We start from the raw sequence: 13,372 nt of genomic DNA on the forward strand, positions 1-13,372 counted from the left end.
CTCATTGGCTCCACGTGCTTGACTGACAGCTGGACGCGTCGTCCTCTTTCTCCGCTAAACTGACCTGACTTTCCCTCCAGGTGAGCCTGGACGCCCGGGTTCGAGAGGTGATCAACAGGAAGATGCAGGACCCGACGCCTCACGCGTTCGAGGACGCCCAGCTACAGATCTACACGCTGATGCACAGGGACTCCTACCCACGATTCCTCTCCTCCAACATCTACAAGTCGCTCGTTCACGGCGGCTCGCGCACCTCCTCCGAGTCCTAGTCCGCCACCGCCGCCGCCTCCACCTCCTCCTCTGGACTGATGCCAGACCATTTCATCGCTCCTCCCAGCACTCCTCCTCAGTTCACGTCTGTCCGATCACTGCCAAGACTTTCTCCTCGTGTGTTTTTTCTCCTCCATGTCTTAAACTTTTTGTCCTGTTGCCGACCCCCCCGCCCTCCCCCCTCCGCTGCTTCCTCCTCTCGTCGCTCCTCTCCACTTGAATCCTCTCTTCTGTTTTCCATCTACTGCCTCTTTGTTCTCAGAAAATCTTCCTTTTCCTCTTTTTCCTTTCCTTACTCTCCTCTGAACCGTCCTCAAATTCAAAAACAAAAAAGCATTGAAAGAACATAAAATAGCAGAATGGGCCAGTGCTGATACTTCAGTACAGAATATATAAATGAGCTGATGTGATTTTTAATAGAAACTCTTAACAGAAACGTACCTTACAGGCTTTTTCTGGAGCTTTCAGCCTCATCCCACAGTCTTCCTCAGTGGATGCACAGCAGAGGGAGACTCTGTCTTCTGGTTCACACGTCCAGAAGTGGACCTGGACGTTTGTCTCGATGCTGATGTTAAACAGAAAAGTGTTTTATAAACACTCTTTTTAAATTTCTTTTTTTGAAACGTCCTTCTGTAGCAGACGTTGTTCACGCTGACGCTGATGTATCGGCAGTCAGCTGACACTGGCCCAGCAGATTTAACTTCCTGCTCACTGGAATGAGAGTTTGGGACGTGGTTTCCTGCCGTCTGTCAGGCTCTTCATCACTTCACCTCCTCTCTCCTCTGTCTTCGTGAAGCTCTTCTCTCCTTTTATTTTCTGTTTGCTTCCACCTCCATCCTTCTCCTCCGTCACCTCTCCTGTTTCCTCAGCGGCTCCTGAGCGGAGAAGGAAGTGATCTGGATGTTGACGTGTTTCTGTGGTATGTCGCCTGCTGTCACGATTACTTTGGAGATTTTAGTGCATTTCAATGGGAGAAATGTGAACCTGTGCCATGGACTCTTTACCCTCCTCCCCCTCATGAGCGTCCAGTCACCTTTAAGAGCCAATCGAAGGGGGAGGTCCCTGGCCGCCGCCCACCTCGCCGCCTTGCTTTTCATCCTCCGGTTTTCTACGTCGGGGCTGACGGAGAGGCGAAAGAGGAAGACGCCGTCTGATTCCTTCTTTCTCTTTTTCTGTCTTTCACTGGAAGACGCAGGGTGCTCCCTCCATCCGCCGCGCGACGAAGAAGCTCTTGTTTGTTGTTTATTTATCCCCTCTTGTTTGCTGGATCAATCACGTCACTCCTGTGATAAACAAACGGACAAACGGATGGAAGTCGCCTCCCTCCGACTACTGATTTACAAACAGACGAGACGTCTATTTTTTAAGAGAAAACTATACGGAACATTTTCATCATGTTGGTTTTTTTTTTTTTGTTTGTTTGGTTTATTCGGTTTCTCCCACTCCTCTGAGACTGTACTGATCCCCACAGACACCACAGACACCACAGACACCACAGACACCACAGACAGGTGCAATAAAACACTGGAGTTCAGACAAACACGACCACACGCACACATTTACTGCATTTGTCTTACTATACTTACGGGGATCTTTCCGTCGATGCTTCATCGCGTCATATCTCCGCTCTTCATCGACGCTGTGAAACATTTCTCACTTTCTCAGTAGAGTTTTTAAATGAAGCGTCGCCTTAGAAACAGACTTTAACAGCAGTTGCTTATTCATATTTAAGCACCTTTGAATGTAAACTTCAGGTTGTCAGTGTTTCTCTGAGGCCGCGTGAAAAGTTAAAATAGTTATTTGATTCATTTCTCGATGAATTGATCGAACAGCTTTGCTCTATGATTCTAAATTGAGTATCTGTGCCATTTGGACAGATTGTCAGAATGTGAAAATGTCTCTTTTGGGAAGTTGTGATTTACGTTTTTCCCTTTTTCCACATTTCATGACTGAATGATCCAAAAATAACTCGCACATTAGTCAGCAATAGAAAGACTTTAGTTGTCTGCATCTACATCAAAGACAAACTGTCTTTGGACTGAAAACAGTGAAATTTAGGCTGCTTTCATGTCACGTTAGCATTCAGTAACCACCATTTCCAACTTAACAAAAGACACAAAACTGCGTAAATATGGAAACAAATATTGGCTGATTTTTCAGCCCACCACCAACCAGGATCCACACCTACACCCGAATTTTGTCCCTTCCGGGAGACGGTCCTGTTAGCAAGTTTTCTGATGAAACGTTCGCTGTCCAAGAAATCAATGTTGTCCCAATAAGTATAGTAATACAAACACACACACACAAACACACACACACACACACACACACACACACACACACACACACCAGGGTGGCCTACCTGGGCACTGCTGCTGCTGACCTCTGCCTCTGTGACCTCTCACCTTTGACCTCACCACTGTCTGTCGCCCACTCGGACACCTGCTCCTGATTGGCTGCAGGAGGCTGCAGGGCTGAACTGTGGTTGGTCAATTCAGGAAGGGGGGTGGGAGGAAATCCCAGGTGCAAAAAATATATAGATATATTAATGAAAAACCATTAATACAAAAAGTATATAGAGAAAAAAGATATTATGTGAGACGGGATACTTACACCCAGTGCTTCATGGGAACTGTAGTTGTTTGTAGTTGTCTGCGGAGGCAGAAACGACAGGTTTTAAAAGAGAAGCCCGTCTTCAGACCGGTCGCTCAGAATGCATTTATCTTAGTATTGTTAATGTTATTTATTTTATATTTTGTTAAAACTGTGATTTTAATTGTACATATATAAACGGAAACCCTTGAACATCTACGAGGAGCCGCTTCGTTTGTTCAGTGTTTGTGTCATCAGGTCGTTTCTCATCAGTGTGAGCGTCTCCGCTGGGAGTCAAACCGGCAACCTGCCTGTGGCCTGCGTTTGACATGACCAGCGTTTTACGGGGTGGGTCTGACCAGCACTGCCGTGCTGAGGCCAATACGATGCAGAAATTTGTTTAAATCATCATGGTTGGCAGCATTTCAGGTGTGCTCACTTTCAGTTTTGGATCATGTTGGCTTGTTTCCAACCCAGAAAAACCTTGATGAGCACAGAGTTGAGAGGAATCAAAGCCCCAGATTTGTCTTTTTAACGTTAATAAACTGAATGATCCTTTATGACGCAGCTTTGCTCACCTCGTTCTGTGTGGAGGTTTGAGGTTCATCCAATCAGAGATGAGCCTGCAGCTCTGCACATTCTGTAACCACGATGTAAATGAAGACATTAACAGTGAGCGCAGTTAGCCGAGCGTCACACACACATTCAGAAACAAACGAGGAAGAGCTGAAAACCGACTCACCGCCGCCTTCATGGAGGAAGAGCGTGACGTCGACAACCAGCCGAATCCCGAAAGAACAGAACCTGACGGCTGATCCAGGCTGTCAACCAACACGGTGCTGCTGGAGAGTCGAGGCGGGGGGAGCTATCTGGGGCAAGTGGAAGTTCATTTGTCCCATAGATAATGTCATGGCAACAAACATCCAATCACAAAGCTTAAAATTCCATCACATGAGCCGCTAATGGAGAGTAGAAACAGACTTAGCCGGTAAGAGAACTTCATGATCTGCAGTTTAAATCAGTTTGCTTTTAATTTTGAGGTGAAATAAAGGCCTGAGTTTCATGGAGGATGCTGAAGTAAAACGTGAATACAGACTGAAGGAAAACGCTTCTGGAACAAGCGGCCGATCTCATGCCAGCCGCTGCGTGATCCCTCAGCGGCTTCCCTCCCGTCCTGACGGCCGTGTTCCAGACGACATTTCAACATTTAGACATTTTTCACATTTAATTTGCTCTTCGACTGTGGGGTTTGTGGACCTCTAGTGGTGTGTTTCAGTATTGCAGAGGGTCCAGACGTCGTCACACATGCTAATGAACAGAAAAAGGCTCCATCTGAAGAGACGCTTTGTCTCCTGTGAACCTGCAGCTCGATGGGTTTGAAAGTGGACGTGAACTGAGCTCAGACCAGCGAGCCGCTGCAGCTGACTGTCAGTGTTGATACTCCCAACACTGAGTTCCTAAAGAAACCCAGCACACATGGCGCTCTGCTCTTTTTCCATAGTTCACTGTAACCTGATATGTTTGTGTTTAGGTTGATTCTGTATGTGACACACACACATGTACCTACACATACACACACACACACTGTCTCATACTGACCTCCAGGTTCTCACACACATATCTGGTCAAACCACTGCTATCAAACCAGTCCAGGTACAGGCATTCAAAACACTCGCAGTACGATCGTATCACCAATGTGTTGTAAATATCCTTAAATGTACCTCAAAGGACTTGAAAATAAGTACACTTTATCACTGTTAATTAGACTTTAGCACACTGTTTAAAAGTACTGAAATACCACTTTAAGTGTCGCAGAATTAGTATACTCATTTTAAAAACGTTTAAGTAGAACTTCGTGACATCGAGGTAGAAGTACACGTTTTAAAAGTATCTGTCAAACATACTTTAGATTGAGCACAAAAAGTCAAAGTGTACTTGTACTGACTGGAGTAAAACCCTGTAACATCATCTCACGTTGGCGTTAGCATTAGCACTGAGCTAATGATGGAAAGCATTTATTTCTGCCTTTTTTAAACTCAGCTAACAACAGAGACTTGTTTCTGTGGCGTTTTTCATCTTATTTTCATAGTTGTGAAAAATGTCATTATTACAAACAGACCTGACGTCCAAAACCACAAAAATACTAAACGTTTTCGCCCTGAACACGCTGTGAAGTGAATCTGGAGAGCGTCAGCGGCGAGCCTGTCACACGGCCGCCCTGGAACCTGTTTGCTAGTCCCTCTCTCTCTGTGATTGGCTGCTCTGGACCACGTGACTTCAGCCTGTTTTCCATCCATCTCTCATGCTCGTGAATGGAAAGAGCTCGCCGGTGTTTCCACAACAAACACAACAGGAGCTTTCTCTGCTCTGCTTTCTCACCGCCCGCGGACCCGCTCGCTCCCACGGCGTCGCCTGAAAACCGACACGTTTACGCTGCGGCCGCTTCAGATTTATTCTGTTTATTTTCCTGAGCGGTGAAATGAAATGTCCTCAGGATGAAGAAAGGTGACGCAGGACTCTCGTGTTTACGTTTCCTGCAGCAGTTTGACTTTTACTCTAAATACTGTCAGAGCCGCAAGTGCGACGCTGCCAGAATCTTCCACATCATAAACCCAGTCCACCTGCTTTAAGGTGATCCCACAACTCACTGCATGAGCAGTTCCTGTTCGGTGCCTGAAGCCGGTTAAAACACTGAATTCATGGAGACATTTTGGGAATTTTGGCTCATGTGCAAAGGACAGATTGTGTGGAGTGAAGTCAGACTGACGCTGCTTGAAGTCAGAGAGGAAACAGACCCGAAACTATCGAGAGAAAACAGTCAAAGGCTAAACTCAGTGACACATTATCAACAGTCAGTGTATGCAAAGTAAAGCAGGCGGAAGACAGCTGCTGCAGTTCAGCCTCGTAAGGGGACGAGTACCAGACAGACGTGGATTTAATGAATCTGAACTTTAATCAACTCACACACTTTCATTCAAATCTGTGTAAAAGCAGTTTCCTCTTTATTCAAACCAAACGAGGCAGAAAAACAAGAGAAAAGTCCAGTGACGTCGTCTCAATCCAAGAGCAACTTTAATCTGAATTTCAGGGGGAAAACATGGCAGCACGGCAAAGAAAGGCACAAAGTCTGAAAGTGATCCAACGTGGCTTCAAGCTTCATCCATCGGTACCAAATAAAGTCAGGGCTCATACAAAACACATCCAGCCAACAGACAACTGACCTGGCGTCTTTTCTCCAAATATATTACAGCTTTTAGTTAGATATTTATAAAGAAATGATACAAAATAAACAAGAAAACTAAGTTATTTTCTTCATATCCACATTCAATTCACTTCACTTTGCTTCATGAGAGAGCGAACACGCGTCCTCTTCAGTAGAACTGGAAAAGGAAAGAAAAGGAGGATTAAAAAAGGAGAAAAACGCTGAAAAGCTTTGCGTCCGCTCTCCACGAAAGCCGAGTTTAACGCTGAAAACACATTTTTCACTCCTGCACCAAATGACTAATTCAAGCCCCGACATGTGAGGTCGAAATTCAACCCGAGTTTAAGTACAAAGACGAGACTTCCTGAGGTTAAAGAGGTCAAAAACGTCCCGCAGCTTCACCAAACTGATTTGTTTCTGTGTGAAATGTCAGCGCCGCCCACCATGTTTCACTTTCTCAAAGTGCTGAAACAACAACACACAAACTACCCACAAACCATCAGCTCCTCAAATTAGTCGCCTCACCTTGACCCAGAGCCAGGAGCTAAATAAGGGAGGGAGGGAGGGAGGGAGGGAGGGAGGGAGGGAGGAGTAAACATGGAGAGGGATGAATGGAGGGGGGAGGGTGGAGGGTGAAAAGGACAGCGGGGAGGTCTGAGAGTAAACAAGAGGGGACGAGCTGAGGGAGGGAGCGAAGGAGACGGAGAGTAGGATCAACAGGAAAAAATAATGTGTGAAGAGGAGCAAAGAGGAGGAGCGGAGGGAAGAGAGAGGAAGGAGGACACAGGAAGGTGGAGGGAGCAGCGAGCAGAGGAGGAGCAGAGAGGAAGAGGAGCAGAGGCCGGTCTCTGCTGCCATCCTGTGGTGAGCGAGTGTTACTGACTATGGTTTATTTTGGACAGCAGGTTTCCACCTTTACTGCAGACTGAGTTCATTTTATCTTTATTTATTTTTATCGATTTTAATGAAAAACGCTGTTTGTGTGTACTCGAGTGTGTTCGTCAGCTAATCTGATGTGTTTTCATTCTGTCTGTTCATCCTGAAATCAAACATTTACCTGTTTGTTAACACCACTCAGTATGACAATTTATTACTAATCAATACTACCAAGTATTACTAATCAATACTACCAAGTATTAGTAATCAATGCTACTATTTATTAGTATTCCTCCGGTCTTTACCTTCCATCGGTTGCCGCAGCTGTTACACAACACAAAGGTCGTCATGGGCTCATCGGCACTGCGGGTCTGTACCTGTGACACACACACACACACACACACACACACACACACACACACACACACACACACACACACACACAGAGTGGAAGGGCAAAAAACAGCGTAATTAAGTATTTTCATCAAAACTGAATCCAAACACACTCCTGCGTGCGTGTGTGTACGTGTGTGTGTGCGTGCGTGTCCATACTTGTGTGTACGTGCAGCTCTTTCCGTGACACTTGTTGCAGATGAACATGTCCGTCTCCGTCCCTCCGACCTTGGACAGCTGATGCTCTCTGATGGACTCTTTGGTCAGAGCCTCTCTGATCTGCTTCAGCTCTGCACTCGCCATCTCCTGCGCACGCACACACGCATACACGTACACACGCATATACACACACACGCACACACACGTCCACACAAGAACAAACATGAATAAGCTCCATCGCTTCACCCTTCCCTTCCCACAATTCATTCTGTCGCTCCTGAGCTGAAACTAATCTAAGCCTGAGCCTGACTCTAACTTCAACCCTCAAACCGGCCCGGCTGACCTCGGCGGTCATGCTGGCGATGCGTCGCGGCGAGATGTTTCCACACAGGACGTTGCGGCGCAGGTCTGGATTCTTCTGGTCCTTCAGGTTGGAGATGCGGCTCCGTAGACGAGTTTTATACTTCACATCTGTCACCTTGAACTCCTGGAAGATCTGTGGCCACGGCGAGCAGTCAGGGACAAAAACGCTGACGAGAGACGAGCCGGCGGGGACAAACACATACGAGCACACACAATGCAGGACAAAGAAGCGTCTCTGTGACGTCAGGCAAAGGGAGACGTTTCTGCATGTTTGACCAGTGACAACAGTTTAAGAGTGAGCTCACAGCGCCCTCCGGTGGCCAGAGCTGCTGCTTCATCGAGTGTTTTCTCACTAAGTCAAACTCAGATTAAGATCTTTGATTCGGCCTGAAATCAAAGCTGTTTGTTAAAGTGCGACGTGGAAGGATATCCTCTTCGATCTGTGCCGCCAGGTGCTCACAGTCGACCCCGATGGTCAGGTGGTCATCTGAAACACACACACACACGCAGAGTTAGCTTTATGCACGTTAAAATTGATACACATTAACTGACTTTTACGACAAAGCCAAATTAACGGCGTCATGATCAAACAAACTTGGAACTAAATAAGCAACAAACTTATATGGAAATAAACACATTTGCTGCCAGTAAATCAATTAGCTAATTAGTAAATTGATCTGAAAAGTCACGAGTTTGATGGATCACATATTCCTTTGACTGGTTGGGAGTTGATCCACACACCCAGTCATCATGAGCCCGTTCCTCACTTAGGTCACAGAATGCTGCTGAAAGCCCTGAGAAAAGCTAGTGAGCGACCCTTGAGTTCAGCAAACCTTCTCACAAACTGCACTAGTTGAGTTTCAGAGTTCACTGCGAACCCTGCAAACTCTGCAGCTTCGATCGGGTCACGTGACCTCGTCGGCTCACGAGGAAAAGCAGACGTTTTCTTCTTTCTTTGACAAAAAGCATGTCCTCACCATCAGTCTGCAGCGCCACCACCAGCAGCTCTCGACACTTCGTCCTCACGTTGTCGGCGGTGACGGGAGGGGGAGGGAAGGAGGTGACCCGAGGGGGGAGGGTGGGGTTGGTGGGCGACTCCTTACTGCTGAGCAGGAGGAGAGATGATGCAAACAATGAAAAATTCCACCTTAAATCGAAACGTACAGTGATGTCATCAGCGTGCGACAGACCTTTTCTCGCTGCTGCCGGAGTCCTTGGAGGTGGACGACGACCTCTCAGGGGAGCCGTCCTTCTTCTTCTCTGACGAACCGTCTGCAGGAACAACCAAGACACACGCGGAGGCAAGCTCCGAACATCAACTGATGTCATGACGAACATTTTCTGGTTTCACACACACACACACACACACACACACACACACACACACACACACACACACACACACACACACACACACACACACACACACACACACACACACACACACACACACACACACACACACACACACACACACACACTTACCCAGCAGTTTCTTCCAGGACTTGATAAGAGCTTTGGCCAGAGTTTGAACTTCTTCATCTGAGCTCTGCTTCCTCACGGCGTTCACCGACATCCCAACTCTGGTCGACTACAGACAGACAGACAGACAGACAGACAGACAGACAGACAGACAGACAGGGACACAGACAGACAGACAGACAGACAGACAGACAGACAGTGACAGAGACAGTGAGACAGATTTGTCCTTGTTCCTTCGTGTTCTGCACTTTTCTGAACTCTTGCAGCTGCTTAGTGCTTGACGGACACGGCGCGGCCAGCTGAGCGAGCAGCCGTCACGTCTGAATTTGCATAATCACGACTCGTCCTCAACTTTATGCAAATGAATGTGGAAGTCTGTCGCACCTTTAATGACACCCGACAGTGATGTCACAGGGCACGAGCACACCTGGAGTCTTCATCGCTGCAGCGAGACGAGGGGTTGCCCCCATAAAGCTCAGCAGAAACTTGATTTTCGGCTGCTGTTCAGTCGCTGTTGGATTGTTTTTATTGTTTTAGCATGTGAGACGACACAAGTGGTTTGAGCTGAATGAGTGTCTTGATCACCCTGTGGAGGCTCTGAGCCAGGCTGTAACACCCTGAGGCTTTGTCCACACGTAACACAAACGTTTCCTGATCTGAACTGCAGTTCCTGCGTATCCATGCGTACATGTGTGGTGGAGCATTTCGAAACGACGTCATCACCTCAACCCATCGTTGCTTTGTGTAATGAGTGTGTATCTGATCACCTGCAGCGTCTCCAGAGACATCTTGATGTTCTTCAGTTCCCTCAGCAGGTCCAGAGCTCCGTCCTGCAGAGACAGAACAATGAAGGAAAACCTCTGCGTCACAAATCCGTCACGTTATTTCATCTTTCTTCAGATAATATGCGGCCGACAAACAGGAAGCACATCCACCTCTGCTGAGTCTCTGTCAACTTCACGGACAAAAAGTTTCAGATTTGTTTCAGCCAACATCATTCATGGAACCAATAACGTCAACGTGGCATTTTGTGTTGCATGCGAAGATTCATGGTTTCTTCCCAACATGCCCACCCACAGCTGAGCTGCTGGCACCCAGACGGCCCGAGACAATCACTCAGTGTCTGCTAAAGGTTACCCAGAGAGTGATGGACGCACAAGATCGGATTTTAGGGAGAGGAGAGCTGTCTGTCTGGAGCTCCTGCTCAGTGTTGGTCACATTCATTTGTCGCTTAATGAGGTCGAGGAGTGTCCGTGCGTGATGCCGGGAATGTTATATGTGGGCACATTAAGCTAAGCCAGCAGCTGCACAGGTAAATGGGATGGGATGCTCTGTGCAGCAGCTGCACAGGAAACACAGCAGCTCTCCTCCAGGAACAGAACACGACTCAAAGAGACGGATCAAAAAGGTGAAGACGTCTTCCCACACTGCCATGTGAGACAAGTGGACACACAGACGGACGAGGCGGAGACAAACTGTTGGATTATTCATACAAAAACAAAACTAGTCCCATAAATTCCCCAAATCTGAGTGCAAACTGTAACTGTGAGACCCAAAACAACGTTTCACTGCAGGAAGGGAACAAAAACAGTATTTAACCAGGAGCAGAGCCCAGAAACGCTGAGAATCACGCGTCGGGCTCCAGTCAGCCTCACCGGGATGTGAACCCTCAGTGGACTGTTTGCACACAAACAGTGTGAAGAAAAGGAGAGCAGAGAAGTTCAGGTCCGCCGTGTCTGCTGCACCCGCGAGCAGGAAGCAGGATCGACGGCCAGCAGCGCTGTCGACGGAGGCCGAAGCTCAGCGAGACGTTTCAGAAAGGCTCTGAAACGTGACTTCAAACCACGGATCAACAACAACGTGAAGCAGAGCAGCCAGTTTAAAGAACAAAAACACATTTTCTCACTACACATCAGGAGGTTTCTGTGTTATAACGGTGAGTTTGTTTTAAGTTTACACTGACGAGGATAATCCACAGTGTCTCTGTCGCCTCCAACAGGTCAGGCCAAATCTGCCACGCTGCACCTTTAAACACTTCGAAGCCAAAACTATTTGCATGTTCAAATTCTGTCAGTCAGGGAGAAGGAGGAGAAGATGTTCTTTTAAGCATTTATTTAACGAGGTCTCGTGTGTCTGGAGGGTTTTTGTTGAGCAGCTTTTAAACGTCACTCTGCTCAAAATAAAGCTCTGGACGTTTCTTCTTGCTGGATGTTTGCTGTGCTGATGAAGCTGAAGCTGAACAGATGCTTCCTGGGAACTCAGCTCGACAGCTTTCTCTCAGTCTGTGCACTGAAAACTACATCTCCAGATTTGCTTTTTAACGTTTTGATTTTACTTTTCTGAAACTTAAGCAGCACGCGGGCTGCACTGAACAAACCGTGAGGTGAGTTGGCTCTAATTGGTTCAAGGTGCGGCTCTTTTGATGAGCAGCTTTTGGACCAATAGCTGCTGTGATTTATTTGCCAAACTCTTTCCAAACAGCCGCAGAGCTCGCTGTGTGCAGGTAAAGAGCAAGCATGCGAGTCCTCCTGCAGCGCGCGCCGGGCTCTCTTTAAAGCGGCTCTCCAGGCTTCCAGAATTTTCCCTCTCTCAGCAGTTAAAGGTAGGGCTCACCATCACCTGATCGCGTGTTTTTCGGCGGATGCGGCGGCTGTTTTGCGCACTCACCGTGTTCTTCTTGTGCACCATTTTATCCAGCTTTTTGGCGATGCGCTCCACTTCCTGGTTTTTGGCCATCTTGAGCGGATTTCTCTCCGTCACTTCTCCTCCTCTGCCGCGGTGAAAAGCCCCATTGATGTGGAGGAAAACTCTGCCTCTCCTCGCTTCTCTTTACGCAGCCCGTTTGTCTCCTTCTCTCCCAGCTGCCGCCTGCCTCTCGTGCGTTGTTGTGGGACACTGAGGGATGCTGGGAGTTGTAGTTTTTTTTTTTTTTTTTCTTTTACAAATTCAGCCTGGAGCAGCTTGACCAAAACTTTTAAAGGAGACTCGACACTGATTCATTAAAAAATAAATAAAAATAATTAAAGCGTCCATTAATCTTTAAAAGCGCTGACAGGAAATAAGGATCGATCATTCTGAGCATTTCATTTAACTGACGTGGCTGGACGGATTTCGGGGAGGAATTGATGGTTAATTTAAGTTTGAGAGGCTGCTCATCGTGATCCTTTTATCCATTACAATTCAAACTTCCTGCCACAACAGATCAATGCGCACAGGACACTCAGATATTACAGGGAGCCATCCGCAAAGCTGGCAGTAGTTAAAACACGGTGACGCGCACCGGGAGAGGTGTCGATAAATGTTCGACCCGGCTGATTAGTCACGTGTGCGGAGTCTCCTCAGGACCAGCTGAGCCTGACGCGCATGACGAGTCGGTCAACAGCTGAGTGAAGACTTCCGTCGTTGAATCTCCACATTTTGCAGCTGTTCTTAAACGTTTTTTCTTCTTTTTGAAAGTTAATTTGGGGAGGTTGAGGGGTGCGTAACGGGCGACACGCGCACTGCGTCCTGCAGGACGCGCGCATTTCAACCCGCATCTCACACCGAACCTGAACGTGCTCAGTTTGTGCAGCAGAGCCGATATCCAGACATGTCTTTTCACAGTAATGAGGGACTGAACACGGAGCAACGTCGCTGTGGTTTCAGAGAGCAGTTTGAGAGATGACTGAAGTTTCTGTTAAAGGTGAAACACACACCCGGAAATGAACACGAGCTGATCAGAAATGACTGCCGGGAAACTTTCAGCTCCTCTGGAGGAAGTTTGTCATCCTGACTCAGCCTGAAATCCCTTTGAGCAGCCTGCATGTACTTACAGTGTGCGACCACTGGGTGTCAGTGTTGTTTTGTTCTTTCGTGTCCAGCGCAGGACGCACAGTCACTGCAGGCTGTGTGTGTTTGATTCAATGAGGATAGATTCTACGAAACACAGTTTACAGTGTTTGGAACAGTAATCAACTGCAGTTTCATTCACCTTGATTGGATATTGGCCTTAGGCCTGTAAAAATATCAACAATTATCTTTTATTTTGAGAGCACT

The 13,372-nt window shown here is 47.3% G+C and overlaps 2 protein-coding genes across 5 annotated transcripts in view; one reads left to right on the forward strand and one right to left on the reverse strand.

Annotated features, from left to right (window-relative positions):
• Nucleotides 1-3,079, forward strand: part of rgs19 (regulator of G protein signaling 19) — a 23,928-nt gene extending 20,849 nt beyond the window's left edge. For all 4 annotated transcript variants that reach the window (XM_070969514.1, XM_070969512.1, XM_070969513.1 and 1 more), the window contains one exon: nucleotides 81-3,079. In XM_070969514.1, the coding sequence (XP_070825615.1) occupies nucleotides 81-269 (189 nt within the window). In that variant the 3' untranslated portion in view covers nucleotides 270-3,079. The remainder of the gene's footprint in view (nucleotides 1-80) is intronic.
• A 2,807-nt stretch (nucleotides 3,080-5,886) lies between these two features.
• tcea2 (transcription elongation factor A (SII), 2) lies at nucleotides 5,887-12,219 on the reverse strand. The gene is made up of 10 exons (XM_070968748.1): nucleotides 12,005-12,219; nucleotides 10,105-10,167; nucleotides 9,341-9,446; nucleotides 9,046-9,127; nucleotides 8,833-8,960; nucleotides 8,286-8,342; nucleotides 7,836-7,990; nucleotides 7,493-7,639; nucleotides 7,246-7,317; nucleotides 5,887-6,242 (listed from the first exon to the last, which is right to left on the reverse strand). Exons 1-10 carry the CDS (start codon nucleotides 12,071-12,073, stop codon nucleotides 6,234-6,236), a joined length of 888 nt encoding a protein of 295 aa, XP_070824849.1. The 5' UTR covers nucleotides 12,074-12,219; the 3' UTR covers nucleotides 5,887-6,233.
• Nucleotides 12,220-13,372: the final 1,153 nt, after the last annotated feature.

Source organism: Chaetodon trifascialis, chromosome 8, assembly GCF_039877785.1.
Source record: "Chaetodon trifascialis isolate fChaTrf1 chromosome 8, fChaTrf1.hap1, whole genome shotgun sequence".
NCBI classification, from domain to species: domain Eukaryota; kingdom Metazoa; phylum Chordata; class Actinopteri; order Chaetodontiformes; family Chaetodontidae; genus Chaetodon; species Chaetodon trifascialis.

Bases quoted from the DNA above. Each gene is read 5' to 3' on its own strand.
- tcea2 (XM_070968748.1), bottom strand. From the start codon at position 12,073: ATGGCCAAAAACCAGGAAGTGGAGCGCATCGCCAAAAAGCTGGATAAA. The intron at 8,961-9,045 runs GTCTGTCGCACG...CCTCCTGCTCAG, and splicing joins TCCGGCAGCAGCGAGAAAAG to CAGTAAGGAGTCGCCCACCA. The intron at 7,991-8,285 runs ATATCCTTCCAC...CGCCGTGGCCAC, and splicing joins GGCGGCACAGATCGAAGAGG to AGATCTTCCAGGAGTTCAAG.